At 48.8% G+C, this 20719-nt stretch overlaps 8 protein-coding genes across 8 annotated transcripts; 5 read left to right on the top strand and 3 right to left on the bottom strand.

Annotated features, from left to right (window-relative positions):
- Positions 1-360: 360 nt before the first annotated feature.
- On the top strand, positions 361-2331 carry LTR64_007764 (uncharacterized protein; the record flags this gene model as incomplete). Its single annotated transcript, XM_064902082.1, has 9 exons — positions 361-530; positions 624-684; positions 749-781; positions 831-1005; positions 1031-1151; positions 1199-1630; positions 1676-1975; positions 2023-2057; positions 2108-2331. The coding sequence occupies 9 exons, from the start codon at positions 361-363 to the stop codon at positions 2329-2331; spliced, it is 1551 nt and encodes a 516-aa protein (XP_064751761.1).
- Positions 2332-2964: 633 nt separating this feature from the next.
- LTR64_007763 (uncharacterized protein) lies at positions 2965-4947 on the bottom strand (the record flags this gene model as incomplete). The annotated part of the gene is made up of 1 exon (XM_064902081.1): positions 2965-4947. One exon carries the CDS (start codon positions 4945-4947, stop codon positions 2965-2967), a length of 1983 nt encoding a protein of 660 aa, XP_064751760.1.
- Positions 4948-5608: 661 nt separating this feature from the next.
- On the bottom strand, positions 5609-8206 carry LTR64_007762 (uncharacterized protein; the record flags this gene model as incomplete). Its single annotated transcript, XM_064902080.1, has 2 exons — positions 5609-8003; positions 8049-8206. The coding sequence occupies 2 exons, from the start codon at positions 8204-8206 to the stop codon at positions 5609-5611; spliced, it is 2553 nt and encodes an 850-aa protein (XP_064751759.1).
- Positions 8207-8935: 729 nt separating this feature from the next.
- Positions 8936-9671, top strand: LTR64_007761 (uncharacterized protein; the record flags this gene model as incomplete). Its single annotated transcript, XM_064902079.1, has 3 exons — positions 8936-9128; positions 9226-9492; positions 9595-9671. The coding sequence occupies 3 exons, from the start codon at positions 8936-8938 to the stop codon at positions 9669-9671; spliced, it is 537 nt and encodes a 178-aa protein (XP_064751758.1).
- A 1492-nt stretch (positions 9672-11163) lies between these two features.
- LTR64_007760 (uncharacterized protein) lies at positions 11164-12156 on the top strand (the record flags this gene model as incomplete). The annotated part of the gene is made up of 2 exons (XM_064902078.1): positions 11164-11719; positions 11783-12156. 2 exons carry the CDS (start codon positions 11164-11166, stop codon positions 12154-12156), a joined length of 930 nt encoding a protein of 309 aa, XP_064751757.1.
- Positions 12157-15690: 3534 nt separating this feature from the next.
- On the top strand, positions 15691-16805 carry LTR64_007759 (uncharacterized protein; the record flags this gene model as incomplete). Its single annotated transcript, XM_064902077.1, has 2 exons — positions 15691-15892; positions 15943-16805. 2 exons carry the CDS (start codon positions 15691-15693, stop codon positions 16803-16805), a joined length of 1065 nt encoding a protein of 354 aa, XP_064751756.1.
- A 305-nt stretch (positions 16806-17110) lies between these two features.
- LTR64_007758 (uncharacterized protein) lies at positions 17111-17746 on the bottom strand (the record flags this gene model as incomplete). The annotated part of the gene is made up of 1 exon (XM_064902076.1): positions 17111-17746. The coding sequence occupies one exon, from the start codon at positions 17744-17746 to the stop codon at positions 17111-17113; it is 636 nt and encodes a 211-aa protein (XP_064751755.1).
- A 997-nt stretch (positions 17747-18743) lies between these two features.
- On the top strand, positions 18744-19566 carry SCO1 (Cu-binding protein; the record flags this gene model as incomplete). Its single annotated transcript, XM_064902075.1, has 2 exons — positions 18744-18971; positions 19024-19566. 2 exons carry the CDS (start codon positions 18744-18746, stop codon positions 19564-19566), a joined length of 771 nt encoding a protein of 256 aa, XP_064751754.1.
- Between the last annotated feature and the right edge of the window lie 1153 nt (positions 19567-20719).

Genomic DNA, 20719 nt, shown 5'->3' with positions numbered 1-20719 from the left:
ACTTCCTCTCTCACCATACCCCATAGTAAGGCATTCTTGGTACCGCCAAGTCCACTTTGCTTCCCCATGCGTTCCTTGAACTGCCGTGACTGGATGGACCATCAACACCGCTTACATGTCGTGATTCCTAGCGGTTAGGCTTGGCACGTGGGTTTCCTGGAACCTGGAGAACATGTGCGGGTTGGACTCTATGTGCACGGTGTCCCTGGCCGACTCTACTCGGAGCAGAGACGGAGGAAAGATGGACCAAGGCCTACATCCGTATGATGAAATTAATAGTTTCAACTTGATCGCTCCTTCCTCCTTCAAAGACAGCATTCTCTTTCCGCCTCTTTGTTGTTTTACCGCTCCTCAACCAATATGTTGTCAATGGGGAAAGAGAAAGGCGACGAGAGCCCTGTCTCGTCGTCCAAGGACGAGGATGTCATGATGGTCGAGTCAACGTCTTCAACCGTCGGTTTCGATGAGAAGATGACCAAGAAACTGGTTCGCAAAATCGACCTATACCTCGTTCCGTTCTTGGCCCTGCTGTGAGTTCCGTTCAGTGCCTTTCGCAAGTCAACAGTTTTACCTGTTCTTTGCAAGAGAGGCGTGTGGTCTGGCTGTGGACGCTGACAGTATAGATACCTTTTGAGCTACCTCGATCGCACGAATATTGGCAACGCGAGACTTGGTGGATTGGAAGTAAGTAATACAATGTCACACGGAGAATGAAAGTGGCTTGAACACCTGGCTTACATCCAAAAAGGCAGATCTCGGCATGACGGGCTTGGATTACAATGTGAGTTGTCGGGTCTCTCCGATCGAGACGGAGTTCTAATATTCTCCAGATCGTCCTTGCAGTCTTCTTCCCGACTTATGTCCTCGCAGAAGTTCCTTCAAACATGATGATGAAGCGTTGGAGACCTTCGATGTGGATTCCCACTATTATGGTCGCTTGGGGTATCACGACGACCTTGATGGGTTTATCTCAAAGTTTTGGTGGACTTGTTGCCGCTCGCATGGGTAAGAACTTGCATGCCTTGTCCAGCATCGCCACAAAACCTTTCAGGTCGTGTCCGTGCTGGTAAAGATATCAATGCTGACACCGAGCCAGCTCTTGGACTTGCTGAGGGAGGTCTATTTCCTGGAGTAACTTATTACATTACAATGTGAGTAGTGTTGGCTGTCGTCCAATTCGCAGCTGACTGGTGTCCAGGTGGTATAGAAGGCACGAGTGCGGCTTCCGGATGGCTCTTTTTTACTCTGCTGCAACTGCTGCTGGCGCATTTGGTGGTCTCCTTGCTCGTGGCATCATTGAAATGGCTGGCGTTGGAGGTCTCAGTGGCTGGCAGTGGCTTTTCATCCTAGAAGGCATACTAACAACCATCATCGCTGTTATTGCATATTTCGTTATGAGCGACTATCCATCTACAGCAAAGTTCCTTACGCCAGCTGAACGACAAGAAGTAACGCGAAGACTAAAGTACGACCACAACGGACTTGCAGATGAGTTTGATATGAGATACTTTTGGGATGCAGTCAAGGATTGGAAGATATATGTGCACATGCTCATCACTCTGGCCATATACACCTCAAACTACTCAGTCGCCTTGTTCTTACCGACGATTATCCGCACTCTTGGCTATAGGTAAAGGAGTCGTTCTTGGGCCCGATCGATGCTAACGATATGCAGCAACAATACAGCACAGCTGATGACTGTACCACCATACATCTTCGCATGCGCAACATGCATCGGCGGCGGTATTCTTGGCGACAGAACGCGCCAGCGAGGTGTTTGGATGATCATGTTCTGTTGTTTTTCCTTGATCGGACTCATTATGCTGATCGTGTCTCACAACAACAACGTCAAATATGCGGCGGTCTTCTTCGCTGCTGGCGGCTTCTTCCCGAATGTCCCGATGGGAGCAGCTTGGCAGGGCAACAATGTTGGAGGAAGCTTAAAGAGAGGTGTTGGACTCGCCATGCACGTTGGGTGAGTACTATTTCACTCTACTGTTAATTCGAGCTAACTTGTGGCAGCTTCGGCAATCTTGGTGGTGTGCTCTCTTCATTTGGTAAGTATCTATGTGAAGTCTACAGTCCACAGAGTCTAATTCCGTTCTAGTCTTCTTGTCAAAAGACAGCCCTCAGTTCGTTCAAGGTTTAGCGATTCTGATCAGTCTCAATGTCATGGCAGCCATCTTGGCAGGCGTCATGACTGTATATTATCGACGAGAGAACGCGAGGAGAGATAGGGAACACAAAGCGCCTGAGGCCTACACCGAAGACGAAAAGTCGTTGGAGCGAACAAAGGGCGACTATGCTACTTTCTTCAGATATACTAAATAGACGATTGGACTTTTTGCCTTTGAACACTGCTAGTTGAGATTGAGACTTGTTTACCGCAGAGTAAATCGAAGCTCATCTTCCGCGACAAATTTTCAAAGTCCTCCTAAACCAAGTCTTCTCTGCACAATTGATGAAAAGGCTGAGCTTTTTCATATGTATGTTCATTAACTAAATACCTATATCCTGTCATACACAGAGACGCTACGCCAGCGTCTCTACCTGCGATCGCAGAGACACCATGATCGCACTCAACCCATACCACAACCTCTTTCGAACCAGCAGGCCAGTGTTCCGACAACCCAAGTCCGGTCGATGATGTGCCGTCATCTTCAACCTGCGATCTAACCACGCAGGCAATCAGCAAGGTCAAAGAGAGACATACTATCACCTTCCATTCTCAAAGGACGCCCTCTCCTAGCCTGCTTCATCTTCGTAATGAGATCCATCAAATAGAACCAAAAATCAAAAATAGCCCTGCTTTTGAGCACTTTAGTTCGAGAGAAATATCGGCCATATCTCCGCACGTGATACGCACCATCTTGAAGCAAGGCCACAGCCATAACGAATCGGTTCTTAACCGTGAAGCTATCGTCTACTCTTCACACACTTCTCACATTTCCCGCTCCTGTCCTTCTAACCCAACAGGAACTTGATTCCGTCAGCAGCAGCAGTAGGTGGAGCAGTAGCAGTCGCAGGAACAGTTGGTGCCGCAGCATTCAACTCCTGACACGCCTTCTTATTACACCTCTTGTGAAACTTCGACTTCGGTGGCACAACCTGCGCCAACCTCTCACCCAGCAACGGATACAAGTCATAAATGATTTCCTTCTGCCGAAAGTGTCGACCATTGAGACAGCTGTATTTGTACTTGAGCACAATGACCATTTTTGTCTTCTCGAGGTTCAAGCAGTGATCGTTAAACGGACAATTATTGTCGTATTTCACGATGCGGTTTTCGACGTCGAGAGGTTCCCAGAGAGGGTGGCATCTACCCGCGATGTGCTTTTGATATCGTTGAGTTGCAAGTTCTTGGTCAGCCCAGAATCGTCGCTCTTTTAGGCCTTTCAGATTTGGCTTGCTTTCGGGATGATTGAAGATCTGGGTGGGATCGATGCGATTTTTCTTGTAGTCATCCAATTCCATGTCGTCGTCACCTTCGACGGTCCAGAGTTGCGAGACGATTTCCCTGGCGTTCTTGAAAGCGCCGAGGTCTACCTTTTGGAGACCGAATTTCTTAAGGAAGAAGATTCGCTCGGAGCGCTCGCCGATGCGGTGAGCAGTAATGTTCTGAATGAACTCTCTCATGGCTGGTGGCTTTAGACGACCAAAGTCGAGTTCGAGTCGTGCAGATTTGTACATTTGATCAGCTACTTCTTCAGCACAGGTCTTGTTGATGAGAAGACAACCGAAGGACTTTGGTTTCGTCGGAATCATGAACTTAGGGTGATCGCGGGTGCAGTATCTCTTAACCTTGAAGTTATAAGCCTCGTCTTCAAAGACTTTGTCCCATATGTTTCTTCGCATTTCTGTCGGGAGATCCATGAACGTGACTGGCTCTCTCCTGAGAAAGTCCTCTTCTTCTTCGGCATCCCAGCAAAGGTCTGGTGTGTAGTGAGGTATCAGATCGTGGAGCTGCATTTCCAGAGCTGTCTGAGATGTGGCCTTTTTTTGAGGGACGGATCGGCGCTTGGGCTTCTTCTTCCCTCTCTTGGGTGGCTCATCGGTGGTATTGGTGAATGTATCTGTAGCTGTAGCCGTGTCGACCTTATTGTTAACGCCAAGTCGAGCTCGCTTCGTAGCTGGCTGGTCAGCACCGGTCTCCTCCTTGGCATTCGGATCGTAGTGCGGACGAGATCGCTTGCGGTTGTAATCAGTCGTGGATGCTCGGAATTTGTACTTGCTAGCGGTTTTGTCAAGTCGCTCAGATTGGGCCGGTACAGGTGCGTGCTCTGTAGGTGAATGATCTTTAGCAGGTTCTGCTTCGAGAAGCTCACTAGGAGAAACTTGAGCAATGCTAGGATGGTTGGTGGGAGTTTCTACCGCGAAAGGCGTCTTGTTGCCGTACAGATCAATTTGCATGAAGGACATTGTAGCACGGTCGAAGTGAATGCCTGGTGGTGCCGAAGGAACATAGCCGGTGTTCTGGTTCACCGCATCACCTCCTCGGGAAGGCAAAGGTGATTCTGCTTGAGGTTTTGCAAAAACAACGTCATGTGTGGTCCTCCATGGCGGATCGTTTGTAGTCTTGTTCCGCTTGCTAGGGGGCATGTCCGTGACCTCTTTTTCATGGTCGAATTTTCTCTTTCCGCTACCATCTGGTTGCCTGGGAGAATCTGCCGACTTCTTGGTAGTGCTGTTTTCTGTAGTATCCTCAGTATGAATGGTCTTCTTAGGAGCAGAATCATTCTTGGCGGGTTGAGGTCGCGTGGCTGAAGTTTTCTGCTTTTTCCATGGCGGTGGTGTAGTCTTTCCAAAGGGCGAATCTGAAGCACTGATCATTTGGCCGACCAGTGTCTGACCGGGTACTGGACCTGCTTTAGGAGCTTTAAAGTTGTATTGCGCAGCAGCCCGATTGCTAGGTAAAGGGCCATTCGGCTTTGCTGGTAGGCCTAGCATCGTCAATAGGCTGTTGCAAGATACTTGCACGGTAGAACTAATGTGAAGACGCAAGTAAAGACCTGCGCTAGTTTTCTGTCGAATGGTTCGAAGGAGTAGAGGTAGGTGAATGAGAAGGAGATGGTCAAGACTGCGACGAACAAGGGAATAAATCAGAACGTGAAGGGTCCAATCAACCCCACCAGTAAGTGACAAGGTCGAAGTGTTAGTTCAGGTGACGGCCTTCCAGTGACAGAGACATACGATTCAAGGGCTGCCTTGAGGAGAGCGAAGGTCAGAAATCGTCGCTAATGGCTTTACCATTAACAACATTCAGCGATCCGTGGCTGAGCTTTTGCACAGCCAGGCGTGACTTGGTTGCCGGTCGCTGAGAGTGAAAGTAAACTCACCAGGCAGACCCAGACAGGACAATTTACTTACGAACGCTGCAGCACGCCCGCACGGAAACACATAGCCATGCAGGCTCATGATAATCAGTACTGTTTGCCTCCAACAAGCTGCATGTATTCGTTGTGTTTTGACCGCAAACAAAGGCACGGAGTCAGTATTTAAGTCGAAATGCCGAAAAGAACACTTGTTGCAGGCCAATGAGAAAGCAGTCTGAGGTGTTCGCTTCTATCTACGCCTCGAAGATGCTGTCGATAAATGAATCGCTTCAGGATCACTGCTCACCAGCACCTAGGTATGTCCAGTCCAGCGACTTGTCTCCTTTGTCAAGTCCTTTGACCGTGATGATTTGATCGTCACCAGGCACCAGGTCGATGGCACTATCAGTAAGATGACAGCCTTGACGCTCCTCAAACACCAGACACTTTACAGGTCTCTGCACACTGACATGCATATCATCCCCCTTGACATTCACCTTGACTCCTCGTTCAGAGAACGGCAAGTACTTCAAGGGTTGTGGCCAATCAGTATCTCTTGCTACAAGCTTGCTATCCACCCACATTCGTGCAGCAAGCACATGCGGTTCATCCTGAAAGTTGTCGATGTATCCTTTCAGGATATTTGTCGTTCCGTTGGCGGTTAGTGAAATTCCTGTCTTCAAGATTTTATCCTTGATATCTTTACCAGTGCTGACAGAAACAAATCTGAGCTCGATATCAACTATCTTGTCCTCCAATTTTGAACTTACAGCCCAGAGCTCCCACTCTTGTGTCTTGGGCTGCCTAGCATGCGTTACACTCCAATCGTCGTGTTGACGTCGTACGCCGATAGCAAGGGGAGCCAGAACTCGAGCCATGGCGTAGTAAGCAGGTTTCCGCCTGAGGTAGTAGTCGCAGATTGACCAACTTGTGACCGGCCAGCAGTCGTTAAGTTGCCACACCAGAGCACCTCCACAAAGTCTGTCGTCACCCCACTGCTTTCGCCAACCACGGTAGCCGAACATCAGTGCTTCACATTGTATGAGTTGTGTGAGGTGAATGTAAGCTTCGAGACTAGTCGCTGTCCGCACGTTCTCGACAAGATAGGTTGCAATGCGTCTCTCCGCACCGTCGGCCTTGTTGTGGAAGTCTATGACATGACTTTGTGGATAGAGGTCTTCCTCTTTTTCAACGAAGGATTTAATGGTTGCAATATGTGGGAAAGCCTCCATGCCGAACTCCGAATTAAACCTACCACCGAGCGAGTCGAAGATCTGGTACTTCTCCTGTGTACCGTGCCAAACGTTCCATTGATGCATATCGCCTATTGTTGGGTCGGATGATATTTTACCATCACCCCAAGGACTTCCGGGATGATAAGGGACTGAGGGTAGCTCTTTCGCCATAACGCGAGGCAGGAGTGCTTCGTATATGTATCGCGCCGGAAAGTCGGTCTTGAGCCAGTTGCTTTCATCCTTGTCCCCATAGTTATAAGTCAACCCACTTTGTTCTCGCACCTGGTAATCTTCGTTATTGCCAGCAAAGATGGCCAAACAAGGATGATGTCGCAAACGTCGGACGTTTGCCACTGCCTCAGCTTCGATCGATTGCAACATCGTTGGCCAGCAACCATAATTTCCGCAGGCGAAGAGAAAGTCTTGCCAAACAAGAATACCCAGTTCGTCGCATGCATCGTAGAAGGCATCCTCCTCGAAAATGCCGCCGCCCCAAACACGAATCATTTTCTGATTAGCAGGGACCATAAGCTGCATCCAGGACCGTAACCTTTCAGGTGTGACGTTTGTGAGAAAGCTGTCGGATGGGATCCAGCACGAGCCACCACAGAATATGTCGACTCCATTGACGCGGAAGAAAAAACTCTTCCCGTGTCTGTCTGGCCTCTGTATCAGCTCGACCCGCCTAAAGCCAATACGCTTGGTAACGGTGTGGATCTGATCGCCATTTTCCGATATGATTTGAGCCTGTACATCATACAGATTTTGTTTTCCATAACCATTTGGCATCCACAACTGGACATCTTCCACTTCCAATGGTAGGACGAATGTGTTGTCGTGGACCGTCTCGGATGAAGATCTCTTGATGAGCTTGCCATTTAAAGATAGGGAGACTTCAGCACTGTACCCCTCTTTTACATGACCTTCAAGCTCCATTGTAACTTGAGTTGAAGCACGTTTATAATCAGCTGACAGATCCTGCTCTATTCGTACATCTGCAATCTTAGTGGAATAGATCTCGAGCGTGACGGGACGCCATATACCCGCACACATCAACACAGGACCCCAATCCCAACCCCAATGATATTGAGCTTTTCTCACTCCCATTCTTGCAGGGTCACCATTGAACCCAACGAATTTGTGTTCAGGATGTTGTGCTTTGATCTCGCGCGCTTTAAGCAAGGCTGAGTCAAACTCAACCTCCAGCTCTTGTTCAATGTCTGAGCTCAAACTATGAGTGATATTAACGCGGTAGGGCAGGAACATGTTGTCACTTTCCAGTATCGTCTTGCCGTTCAACCTGACATGTGCAAATGTGTCGAGTCCGTCGAAAGCCAACACAGCGATAGCTCCTGCAGGTACGTTGGGCCTCTTGAATGTCTTCTTGTATATCCACGATTTGGTGCCAACCCATTCTGCCTTGATCTCGTTAAAGCCGATGAAAGGGTCGTCGAGCCTGGACAGTACTTAGTGAACGTCAAAATGTCATTTTTTGGCTTACTTTTTGTTATCGATCAGGTCTTGATGCACAGTTGAGGGTATCTTCTTCACAGGTAGCCATTCGTCCTCTGTTCGATCTGTCTGTCGAAACGCCCAGCCTTCGGACAAATTCGTGTCTGCGAGAAGGTGAACATCCTCATCTTGGCTCATTTCCCCCATGGTGACCGAATCACCTCTTCGTACCAGTGCAGTGGCAGGTAAAGGAATCACAGTGCAATGACAGCTGGTAAAGCCGCAGATATGGCTTCGAAAGCTTCGGCAGTCAACCCGGATCGCCCGTCCAAATCAGGACTATGCACGACAGCATATTGCGAGCACCAGCGTTGTTCTATACCACTAGAGCGCGTATAGTGCTCTTCAGAACGGAACAAATCCACTGAAATCGCATGGCAGCACGGACATCCAAATCAGGGCAGGAGCGGAGCGGCTTGAATACTGGTACACCGAACTCAAAAAGGAAAGCCAACCGCTATGTCTATGTGTGGAACCCACCTGCCATCTCACGCATATCTTTTCCACTGATCCTATGCTGCGTCGCTGGTGCTATACTGATCATTCACCAAACCTCTGTCTCCTCGTCTTAGGTACCCGAACAGCAACAGCTGGTTCGAAGAGGTCGGGACTGCCAATGTTCAAGAAGATTGGTGCTACTTGTACTTGCAGCGTTGATGTCTCATTCCTGCATGTCAGCGTCATGATTTTATATATCAAACCCTTCTATTTTACAAGTACACTTAAAGCAACCTCATCGCCTCGTGCCTCGAGTAGCATAATTCATCGCAAACCTACGTATCGAACTGTCTCAGGTGTGCTGCAAGAGTTATAGGTGTTTGTCAGTCAATGCAAAGACTCTCACGCTTGCAACATCTTCGCTTACACACACGCAATATGAGCTCTACTAAGCCCGCTTCAAGCAGCGCAACCACAAAGACCAAAGCGAAGCTAAATGTGCACAGCTTTCCTAGACCTCCCCTGTGCGAGCGAACCGATCGGGCACTCTTGATCAAATGGGGTGACGAGATTGTCGCTCAAACAAAGCCAGGCGAGGCGTATTGGGTCCTGGAAACAACCCATCCACCAAGTATGTTACTGCTGGTCCAGCTCGTAGTGTCCTTGGCCATCCGACCAGTGATACTGCGAACTATTCTCGAATAACACTAACCGAAATCGTTACACAGCCTACTATCTCCCACAGACCACTCTCAACACATCTGCTGTTACTTTGTCTACAATTTCAGGCTACAAGACTATGTGTGAGTGGAAGGGACAGGCTACTTACCACAACTTAAGCTTGACGTCCGGCTCGGAAACTGTCAAAGGCAAAATATGGTCTTACGCCTCGCCGACCCCTCGCTTCAAGGAGATCAAGGACTATCTGTGCTTCTATGCCAATGGTGTTCCTTGGACCTGTTATGTTGATGGTGAGAAGGTGAAGCCACAAGAAGGTGAGTTTCTGACCACTTCGGCATTCCGCGCGACTGGTGTCTAGCGCTACTAGCCACTAGATCCCTCCACGAAACCACTTGCTGACTTTTGATTCTTTGTAGGTGATTTCTATGGTGGCTGGGTTACCTCAGAACTCGAAGGACCAATGAAAGGTGGTCCTGGAACCTGGGGATGGTAATGGCACATCCCACAAGAGGCCACATATTGGCAGTGATAGTAGCAGAACACAAGATGCGAGCGTTGGTTACGATCGTCAATCGTGCTTGCTTTGTATTCTTTCCATGACCCTGGCGGTTGCTGCAGCAGTCCTCTGCGCTGTTCCATCCAACTCTTCCTGCTTACTAGCTATTTCAAATCTCTCTTTCCAGAAACGCCACCTTTCTTTCGAAAAGCCATGCTCACGATCAGCCGGTACACCTGCCTCCTGCCACAGTAATCCAGGCCTTGCCGGACTACCCTCAGAAGGCCCATGCGCCCACTGCCTGGTGCTTCGATAAATCCTGTCTCTACTAGCGAGGATACAAATCCAGGCTGCTGCACCAGGTACAAGCGAGGACAAGTTTTGTGGTGGTTGAGGTTCTTCTAGTGTCTCACGAATAGACCAGATCGAATAGATGGAGTAGTCAAATGCAAGCGGCAGTGACGACTCAGGCTTCAAGGTCCATACCAGTGCTAAGAAGCTGTTCAGATTCGTCCAACTGCGAACAGGCTCGTGTTGGCTCCTGACACTCTGGTTGTCAGAACAGGGTGAGAAGTTAAATCTGCTCCGAGCTTCCCATCCAAATTGAGCAAGCCATTCATCAGCAAGTTTACCTATCAAATATGCGTCACTCTTTACAGCTGCGCGGACGTCGTTAACTAAGGCTGCCAGCCTGCCCAGATAGCTCAAGTTTGCGTCGTTTGGCTCACCAGTTGTATAATCCGCACACGATGCAGACTGTGCATAGTCAAAGATGACGCCCCACAATATATGGAATACATTCCCAGAAGTGGCAGGGTCAATATGCAGCTGATTCGATACTACAGTCAGAATATCCTTGGCGGCAGATTCGACAGGGATGTTGTCGATAGCGATCAGGTAGGGTTGGATGATATCTTCAAATCTCGACTGGGCGTTCATTTAATTTTGAGGTTACTTCAGCTGCGCAAGAATATGATCTAAGTCGGCTCTCGTGTGCAGGGAAGTTTGCAAGATGGTGATGTGGCTCACATGCAATCGACTACTTGCTATATAAATAATTTGCTCGTCTTATATTCGAATTTGGAAGTTTAAAAAGACAAGAGAGGTTCAAATACGTGTCTAAACCATAAGATCCCCAATGCCGCCAGTTTCTGCATAGGATCGAAATCATACTGCCTATTTGCGACGGTAGACTGCGCTTGTGCCACGTGGGCTGGTCATGGGCAAATATTTAATTATTTCAAAGACGTACGAGTCTGGCATGTGGATTGCCTGTTGACCTTTGACGATCCTGCCCATGTCGACAGTGCTGAGTCCGAGCCAAGGACAACAAGAGCAAGGACCCCGTCGGCTGGTCCCCGCATCCACCGAAACCTCGGACTCTTCGTATCTACATTCACAACCGCGGCTTATGAACGAGTACTCTATGATTTTGATGTCTGAGAGGCTGATGCTTGATACCTATGTGTTGCACATCGCGTGAAAAGAGATGGCTAACAACGAAGCTTTTACTGTAGACGTGAAGAGTCTTACCGGTCCCAAGAACTCGGTGACACTGATTACAGGCGGCAGCTCTGGAATCGGGCTCCAAACAGCCATTATACTCCACAACCTATGTCCGCAGAACAAGATCGCTGTACTGGATCGCAATCCACCTGTATCAACAGCTCCGAAGGAGCTCACCTCCTCAGACCGCTTCCTCTACCTGCAATGCGACCTCACGTCCTGGAGAGCACAACGCGACGCGTTTGAAAAGACAGTACAAAAATTTGGAAGTATCGACAATGTCTTTGTTAATGCAGGCATAGCAGAGTACAAGGATCAGTTCTTCAAGGACGATCTAGATCAAGATGGAAAGCTTGCGGAGCCTGATAGAAGAGTGATTGAAATTGATATGAATGCTGCCAACGATACGGTCAAGCTTGCATTGTATCACATGAGGCATCGGAAGGACAAGAAGAAGGGTGGTAGTATTGTCATGACGGCGAGTTTGGCAGGGTACCTTGCCTCAGCTGGGGCACCCCTGTATAGCGCTGCGAAGCATGGTACAAACACTCTCTCTTTAACTTCTTTTCAAGTCCGCGCCACCAAACACTGACTCGATACAGGTATTGTTGGCCTCATGCGGGCTCTCAAGAACGACACGGCAACTCTCGACATCGCGATCAGCGTGGTCGCACCAGGCATTACACTCACTGAGATCATTTCAGGTCGCGCTGAAGGTGAGTCGCTGCCAGACTGGGCCAAGAGGATGAGAAAAGCAGGGGTACCTATAAACGATCCGAGCGAAATAGCTGCCAACGTCGTGTGGCTGTTCTCCCAGGGAATGAAGGGTAATGGTAAAGGTCTACTTGTACAAGCTGGTCGGTCGGCCGATCTCGAGGCTGGTATCGCAAAGACAAGAAGCTCGTGGATGGGAAAAGAGCAGCTTGAGCTCTTCAGAGGTGGACGGAAGGCTCCGCTGTTTCCGAATAAGTTGTGATATTCGTATCTCAATTACTGTTCATCTATTTATGCAGATATAGTCGACTAAAAAGAGCTGTTGCTGTCTGCTGACATGATTCAGTTTGTGCTTCAGCGTACTCATAAACTCTCATTGTCTTGCACAGCTCTACCACCCAACAGCTCGTTTCGCAGAACAAGACTTCACAAGCACCTCTCCTAAGCTTTGATAAGCTCATTTCAATCTGTAGAGTATGACGTGGACGGCGAGTCTTATTTTCCACTATGACAAAACAAGAATGACGCTTGAGCTTGAACTGTCCGACAGCAGCCTCCTTCTGAGATCATGACATCCATTCGTGGCTCAGAACACTGCTTCGGAATCTAGCCTCCGATTTCTGACTTCGATCTATACCTTCGAGCTGTCCAATGATCGTGCACATTCGAAGCACGCTGCAGTCTCGAGAGCACTGATTTTACCGCAATGAAGGCATTCAAGCCAGTGACGATGCTGTGCAACGATCGGGTGGTCAACACAAACAATCAGGACTCAATGCCGATATAAGCATAAAAGAGCTTCCTTGACAGCTACTGTCATTTGTACTATCTTCAAACTCTGTCGCAATTGATCTATTTACTATTACAATTTAAGTCCTTGACTTCCAAATCTTCACTACTCAACCAGTCTACAACATGCAAACAAAAACCTTCATCGTCGCCCTAGTGACAGCTGCCGCACCAGCTCTCGCTCAAATTGTGTCATCACCCACCAACAATGCCCTCCCATCTCCCACAAACACATATTCAGTCGACCCCGTCAGCGCCTCTTCAGCCGTGAGCTCCGCCTCATCCGCCCTTTCCGGCAGCGTAACATCGATCTCGGGCTCTCTCGCCTCAACTTTGAGCTCAATCGCCTCGTCCGCCTCATCTCGGGCCTCGTCAGCAAGCAGCGCCGGCAGCACTTCAGTCTTGTCATCGATCTCAAGCGCTGCCTCCAGTGCCAGCAGCGCAGCCAGCAGTCAGGCCGCCAGTGCTTCAAGCAAGGCTTCGAGCTCTGCTGCTAGTGCTATGAGTTCTGCTAGCGCTTCTGGTCCAGCTCCGGCCATGACAGCAAACGCTCAGGGTATTATTGGTGCTGCTGGTCTTGTTGGACTTGCTGCTCTGTTGTGAGAAGGAGGATATGTACGGAGCATGATATGGTGGTGGTAGGGAGAAGTACAGATTTTAATCTGTCTGGGTCAACTTAGGTGAAGATGTAGAAGGTGATAGAAGTTAAAAGCAGTAGAGATAATTGTGAAGCTTGCACTGCGTCGTGATAGCAGATCAGTCGAAAGTTAGTGGCAGAGTAGCTGTCGAGCATACTACCTTGATTACACACTGAAAATAGACCAAGTACCTCAACGTCCTAGGCTCCCAATTTCTTATATCCAATTGAAGCCTCACGTGCCTTCTGCTGAGTTTGCCTGACCACGCGTTGGGGAATGGCATTGCGAAGGAGTACTCACAGTTTTGCCAAGTCGCGTCCCATGCTTCCGGAAGGTCATCAACCTCGACAATTTCCCTACGCAAAACAACGATCCAGCGTTCAGATCTCGTAAATACCAGCAATTACTTCGATCATCAATAGCATATACGGTAATCAACAGATCAAGGAGGCCGCTTCAACGCACTCTATCATCGTATCCAGCGTTGTTTCTATTCCTGATATCGTTCATGAAAGCGACTACCCTCTGGGGGAGAGAAGGGTGGAATGCAGCTAGTACTGGCACTTGTAGTATTAGCTAGAGCTTGATGTCGACACGGGTATGGCCAAAGTATCCAAGTAGCAGAGTAGCAAGTATCGACACTGTCCTATTCTTGCCTCTGGCTGGGGTGATAGTGTGAGAAAAGTCTGGTTGAGAGCAGGTTTGACAGTTTGAACGACGTTCATTTCGTGAAGCCTAGATTCATCGTCGCGTGTCGTGGATGATGAACAAGTGACCCTGAGGAATGAGAATAGTACTAGGTTGTCGGATCGTGATTCCTTGCGTGGTGTTCTAACAATAGTCACCAAGCTCGTTTCAAGCGACAGTAATGTGCCAGTTGTCACAAAGTTCGTCCAAAATAGAATCTAGGGGTGAACAGACTTCACGACGAAGGTCGACATGGCCGTCCAACCGTCTTGCCGTTGCATTACGTAGTGGTGTTATGACCACGTATAGGATCATCAGATTGCAAAGGGAAACACGAATACGCTCCCAGAGCGAGATATTTTTGGGCGTCGATAAGATTTGCAGCTTCGAACGTGTGTGGCTCCAGGCTATAAGACACTATACCTGTTCAGGCAAGCTTCGAGAAAAGGGAAGATCAGCACTGACTTTCTGGAGACGTGGGGTTGAAGTAAGCTCTCCGAGCCACTAATCAGCAACAGCTGGGCCGTTCTTGCCGTAAAGGTCGATCATGATCGTGAGCTTTGCCCCCGCGGCGCGAGCTTACTTTACAGATCGACTCTGTGCTCGTGGTAGAGCAGCAAGGGAGTACTGCGCACCGTTGCTAGAGACGCGCCCCTGACGAGGCATATTTTACTGGCTAAGTTCAAGGAAGAAATAAGGTTGTATCGGAAGGACGATGTTTGTTATACTTAGTATCTCATTTCACGTGCGAAGGAAGTGATCTGAGGTTCAGAGAGCAAGCTGATCAGGTGAGAGCTCTGTATCTCGTGGTGCAGGCACAAGTACGGGCAGTGCACTGGTTGGGCGCTTGTTCTCCACAGTCACTCTTCGCAGATTGACCTTGCTGATCCTTTCAGGCCAGCGAGGCATAGTCACGTGTACCATCGATGTACTTGCTATCGAGTGAGATCCTTCCATAGGACACGAGAAGAGGGATGGTAATACCGTGCCGGGCCAAGCTCTCGGCGGAACCACGCTCTATGAAGTGTTACGCGTCCAAAAAGAAGTACTTTCTGGCATTGAGACCCAAAGCTGTAGACGTCTGGTTGCGCGCTCATACCTGACCGCCTGAATCTGGGAGAAGCACTGCGACTGGTAGAACGGGATAGTTTGTGCTAAGGCAATAACTGTCCAGATGCCAGAACGTGGCAAAGTTCGAGGCTGACAGGACCTTCAATGGTACTCTTGCACACTTGCTCGTGAGTGGAACCCAAGAAGCTTGATCGAAAAAGAAGTAGGGATGTACACCCTAGCTTACTCAAGGCAGTAAAAGCTAAACTCAATATTCCATGCTATGGGATCTTGTAAGCCAATCACCATGCCTATAATATGTCAATTATAGGCAACGCCACAGCCTAAACTTCTATTAGCTAGTAATGGCATGTGGTCACCTGTGCGATCAGCGTCTCTACTTTTCGCAGCACCATGCCAGCCAACCTTAATGACATCTTTCACTACAGACACACACCAGTCGCAAACGTTCTTTATGTACTAGTTTGCATTGCCTCTCTGCTATCCGATAAACTAATACATAAGTATCACGCATTGCTCTGAACTACCTCTTCTTTCGTGTCACATAATCACTACATCCCGCCAAACTGTCGTCTATACATTCACTCCTGCCATCTACATCGGCATCAACAATGGATTCGCCACGTCGCTTTGAGAGTCAGGATGACCAGACCAAGGCTGGCAGCTCATCGCCGCCCGGTGGTGTCGGTTTCCGACCAACTAATGGTGGTGTGATCAAAGTACAACCTCCACGAAGAGAAGATCTCCAACCGTCGTATGCTCAAACACTACAAGGCGACGACGAAACTAACCATGGCTGGTACGGTGGCATGAGTAAGTTGAACAATTCACATCGCTGCATACAGTGCGCTGACAACTCGCAGTCAATACCCTGGGTTCGTGTATCGGTTTCTTTGGTGCAATCCCATGCTGTATAGTCTGCCCCAACCCATTTAAGCCAGTCAGTCAAGGAAACGTCGGTCTAGTCACCAAGTTCGGTCGTTTCTCTCGAGCTGTCGATCCAGGTCTAGTCTACGTCAACCCTCTTTCCGAGCGACTTATCCAGGTCGATGTCAAGATTCAGATCGTCGAAGTACCGAGACAAGTCTGCATGACCAAGGACAACGTTACACTCAACTTGACCTCTGTCATTTACTACCACATTATCTCTCCTCACAAGGCCGCTTTCGGAATCTCAAACATTCGCCAGGCTCTCGTTGAGCGAACACAAACCACTCTACGACACGTTGTTGGTGCTCGTGTGCTGCAAGATGTCATTGAAAGGCGAGAAGAGATTGCACAATCCATTGGAGAAATCATTGAGGACGTCGCAGCTGGATGGGGTGTTCAGGTCGAGTCCATGCTCATCAAGGACATCATCTTCAGCAACGACCTACAAGATTCGCTCTCCATGGCTGCACAGTCCAAGAGAATCGGTGAATCCAAGGTTATCGCTGCTCGTGCCGAAGTTGAATCTGCCAAATTGATGAGACAGGCCGCTGATATTTTGAGCTCTGCACCTGCCATGCAAATCAGATACCTGGAAGCTATGCAGGCTATGGCTAAGACTGCCAACAGCAAGGTCATTTTCCTGCCTGCTAACAACCAGAGCATTCCAGTAAATGCTCAGACACTAGCTGAGGCAGATACAGCAGGTCCTTCGAGCAGAAGGGGTCAGGCATTCGATATGGAACCTGATGATGGTTTCCAGCAAGCCATGAATGCGCGTGTGATTGAGAACATCTGAGCAACAGTCGATGATGATTGAGCTATGAGCTTATTCTGTTCACCGTACAGGCGTTGGAAGGATTGCTACTTTACGATACCCCGGTTGTATCCATCATTCGCTTGATCTTGTGTTAACCCTTGTATAAATGTACCAGAGCTTTTAGAGCCTGCACGAATTAATGAATTATTCTTCCATCATCAGTATCCGCTCACATTCACGAACATCTCATCTCCAAAAGTTTCTGTCTAGTATTGCATTCTGCTAGGGTTCTCCATACAGCGCGGCACGAACATCATGAAGGCAGGCACATCCCGGCTGAATCGTTATTGTCGTTTAAACATTCGAATGCTCAGCAAGCTCTCGTCAAACCCCAGGAACTCATGGCCATATTCGTTCGACATCAAGGGTAGCTGATTCGGGGACCAGACGTGTGATTGAGCACCTCCACTAACAACGTGATTGACAGGTTTGAACGCAACCGAACATCTGGGGAGCTTGCTGGTTAGCGCTTGCTGAGCGTAGGTACTCACGGAGTCATTCCTCATGTCCAGCTCTTCTTCGCAAAGCTTCCGAAAAAGCTTGCGATCAGCCATAGTGGATGTGCTCCATACGGGTCGACTATGACTCAACGGAGAAGAATTGTGGAAGACGATATTTTGAGCCTGTTCGTACGACATGATTGCATGTAGGGGAACAGTGGTTGGAAGACTCGTGAGGCGCTTAAGAACGGCTGCACTAACAGGTGCATATCGACCAACCGCTGTTGTGTCCTGCATCGATGTATCTACGTATATCGCAGATGTGCTTGTGATCGGGGTCTTTGTGTGTCCGCTCGACTCTCCTAGCTTGAGGATCTCCGTCGGTCGTGCTTGGTTGTCGTGCTGTTGAGGATTGTATTCGGAGATTTCGTTACGCTTACGCTTCGTGCGTGAATCAGGTAAAATTCCGGGTTGTGCCATGATTTTGGCTGGTAAAGGTCCTCTCAGAGGTTTCTTCTTTCACAGTCGTGTCCAAAACTTTCGTACAAATGCAACAGATCGTAGAAGGTCTTTGTCCAAGACGAAGAGGAGAGAGTACAATTTGTAAAGAATGAGAGAGAAGGCTGAACGCTCGAACGAGCCTGCATAAGCACTAAAAGCATCTGCGCCGCTTGACACAGCAAGTGATGCACAAACCGAGATCGACCACGATTAGTGAACACGTCTGTGACATTACTTGCACCTAAAAGAGGTACGGCATAAGCCGACAGCGTGCTAGGGATGTTGTAAAATACTGATCTTCACTTCTTGCTGTATTTGACCGCTCGTACACTTACTGTTGACCCTGTGCAAACGCAGACATTTCTCGATTGTGTTGCTGAACATGCTGGCGCTGTGTCAGAACGGCAGCATGAGCCTTCGTCTGTGGCTGGACGCTCACAATGCTTTCAGGCCTTTGCTCTTCCTCTTGATGCATGCTTGTAGGCATCAGTCTGGATGCAGTATCGAGGAAAGCGATACAACCTGCTACTCACGTTAGCGCATTGCCGCCGGGACGCGCCATCGTTGAGCTCCATGCACGTGATTTGAGGCTGTCATCGACCCTGTACCGAAGTTATCCCGTAGTCATGCTCATTTTTGGAGTGATGTCGACAGGGAAATATCCATGACCACCTAACTTCGACCAAGTCACTCACAACAATGGCCTCATCAGCGACTTCGATAACATGTAGAGCGAGCAGGACTCTTGCATCGGCGCTGCGCAAATCACAACCTCAAATCAGAACATCCACCCGTAACATCACGACTACTTCACACTCATCATCTGCTAGACGACCGCCACAATCACTCTCATCACAATGCCTACGTCTCCAGCCTCGCAGGGCTTTTGCGACGTCACAAGCCCGCTTTGATACCGAGGGTAACAGGCCAACCCGCAGCGGCGTAGGTATTTTCCTTCGTGGTACGTCTTCACGATATGCTTACAGCTGTTCAGCCCTTCTCACTGCGCGCAGCGGCCCTATTTATCGGTACCGGTCTTATATTAGTGGGTTACTTTCAATATGAAAAGGCACGGTTGGAGAGGAAGAGGGTGGTCGAGATGAGTAAAGGGTATGGAAAGCCCAAGGTTGGAGGACCATTTACATTGCAAGATCTGGACGGGAAGGAAGTTACAGAGAAGGATTTGTTAGGGAAATACAGTATTGTGAGTGCAAAAGAGCTGCTTCGAAGTCGTACGTGCTAACGCGCCACTTCAGATATACTTCGGCTTCACCCACTGTCCAGACATCTGCCCTGACGAACTCGACAAGCTATCCGCAGCAATCGACATCCTCAACGCCAACCCGTCGAGCGCAAACACATTCCGATCCATCTTCATGTCCGTTGATCCAGCCCGCGACACACCCGCCGTCCTCAAATCCTACCTCGCCGAATTCCACCCTCAGATCCAAGGCCTGACAGGAACATGGCAGCAAATCAAAGATACATGCAAAGCATATCGCGTGTATTTCTCTACACCACAAGATCTCAAGCCAGGAGAGGAGGATTACTTGGTCGACCACAGCATATACTTCTACGTCATGGATCCTGAAGGAGACTTTGTCGAGTGTATAGGTAGACAGGACACACCGGAAAGTGCGGCTGGAATCATTCTAGAGCACATCAAGGACTGGAGGAAGGATGGGAAGAAGATCGATCAGACCCCATTGCAGTTTAAGAATGAGGCTGCGATGAGGACGAGTCAGGGTAGGAGTAGTGAGATTGGAGGTGTGGCAAATAGAGCCAATGCGCCTGCTTAGGGAGTCTAATGCAATAACCTGTATGACTGGCAGATATAGGGATATGGTCATATCTGTATCGAGTACTGGAGGTGTAAAGAATAGACTCTCCGGTCGATGTGAAGGGAGCAACCTCTCACGTTGCGAAGCCAGGCACAGTAGATGGTATGTAACGCCCGCATGTGTATCTCCACAAGGACTATCAATCATCAACTTGCTCCTTGAACTATGCGTGGTAATCATATAGTAGTCAAGCTGTGGAGTGCCGAGTGTAGAGCTCCGCAATAGCTCAGCAACGCATCGCGTGATTGTCATAGAGCACTTTCCTGTCAGCTCTTGACCTCTGCCATCGACGCGACCTGATCGCTCGATATTGGGCATTGCGAATCGACGTGATCAGGGATATTCAGCAGTCTGAGAGGACCCAGTGTCGTGTTTCTGCTTTATTGAATAATCTTCTTCCTGGTCAATATGATTCCTTACTGACGACGCGTCTATAAGAGGCAGCGTGAACGTGAGCCGTGAATTATGCTATGCTTGATAATGAATCGCCCTCGAGAGGATCGGAAAGAAGAACTAACGGGTTGTCTAACTATAGATTTTGACAATGGAAAAGGTTGGTTTCTGTCCAAAGCATCGGAGCTGATATGAGTCAAAGACAATTGGAAAGACACAGGTCACTATCGTTACCCGACGAGGGGACGAGTATATGAATGCATCATTCTAGCACTATCTTCAGAGATCTTACACTAGCAAATTGTACAGGGACAACATCAGTGTTTGCTGCGATATTTTGCTTCTGGCGATTTCCTTTGGCAACCACAACAACAATGTCTTCCATACACCTGTTTCCAATCCTTAAGACGACAAATCGAATACGGAAGTTCCTGTAGCTCAAGCACGATGGAGCGAAAAAGTCTAGCATTGACGCCTGCCTCAGCGATTGCACGATCTACACGAGAGCTAAAAGAACACGTTCGTCTGATTGCACAGACATCATCGACATGCGACTAACCATGCTACTAGGCAAGACGGCAGGATCGAAGAGCAGCTCGGCTCTCTCGAATGAAGCAGGAGCGACGGATGCGTTGTGTCTATACAACCTCGACCCTCCTTGCTGGAATTGTCTTCGCGATCGTGGTTCACCAAGTACCCTGGAGAGCTCTGTGGACTT

Source organism: Lithohypha guttulata, assembly GCF_036872675.1.
Source record: "Lithohypha guttulata strain CCFEE 5908 chromosome Unknown scaffold_6, whole genome shotgun sequence".
NCBI lineage: Eukaryota > Fungi > Ascomycota > Eurotiomycetes > Chaetothyriales > Trichomeriaceae > Lithohypha > Lithohypha guttulata.
Note: the sequence above shows the minus strand (reverse complement) of the source record. Positions and strands in the feature narration are given on the sequence as shown.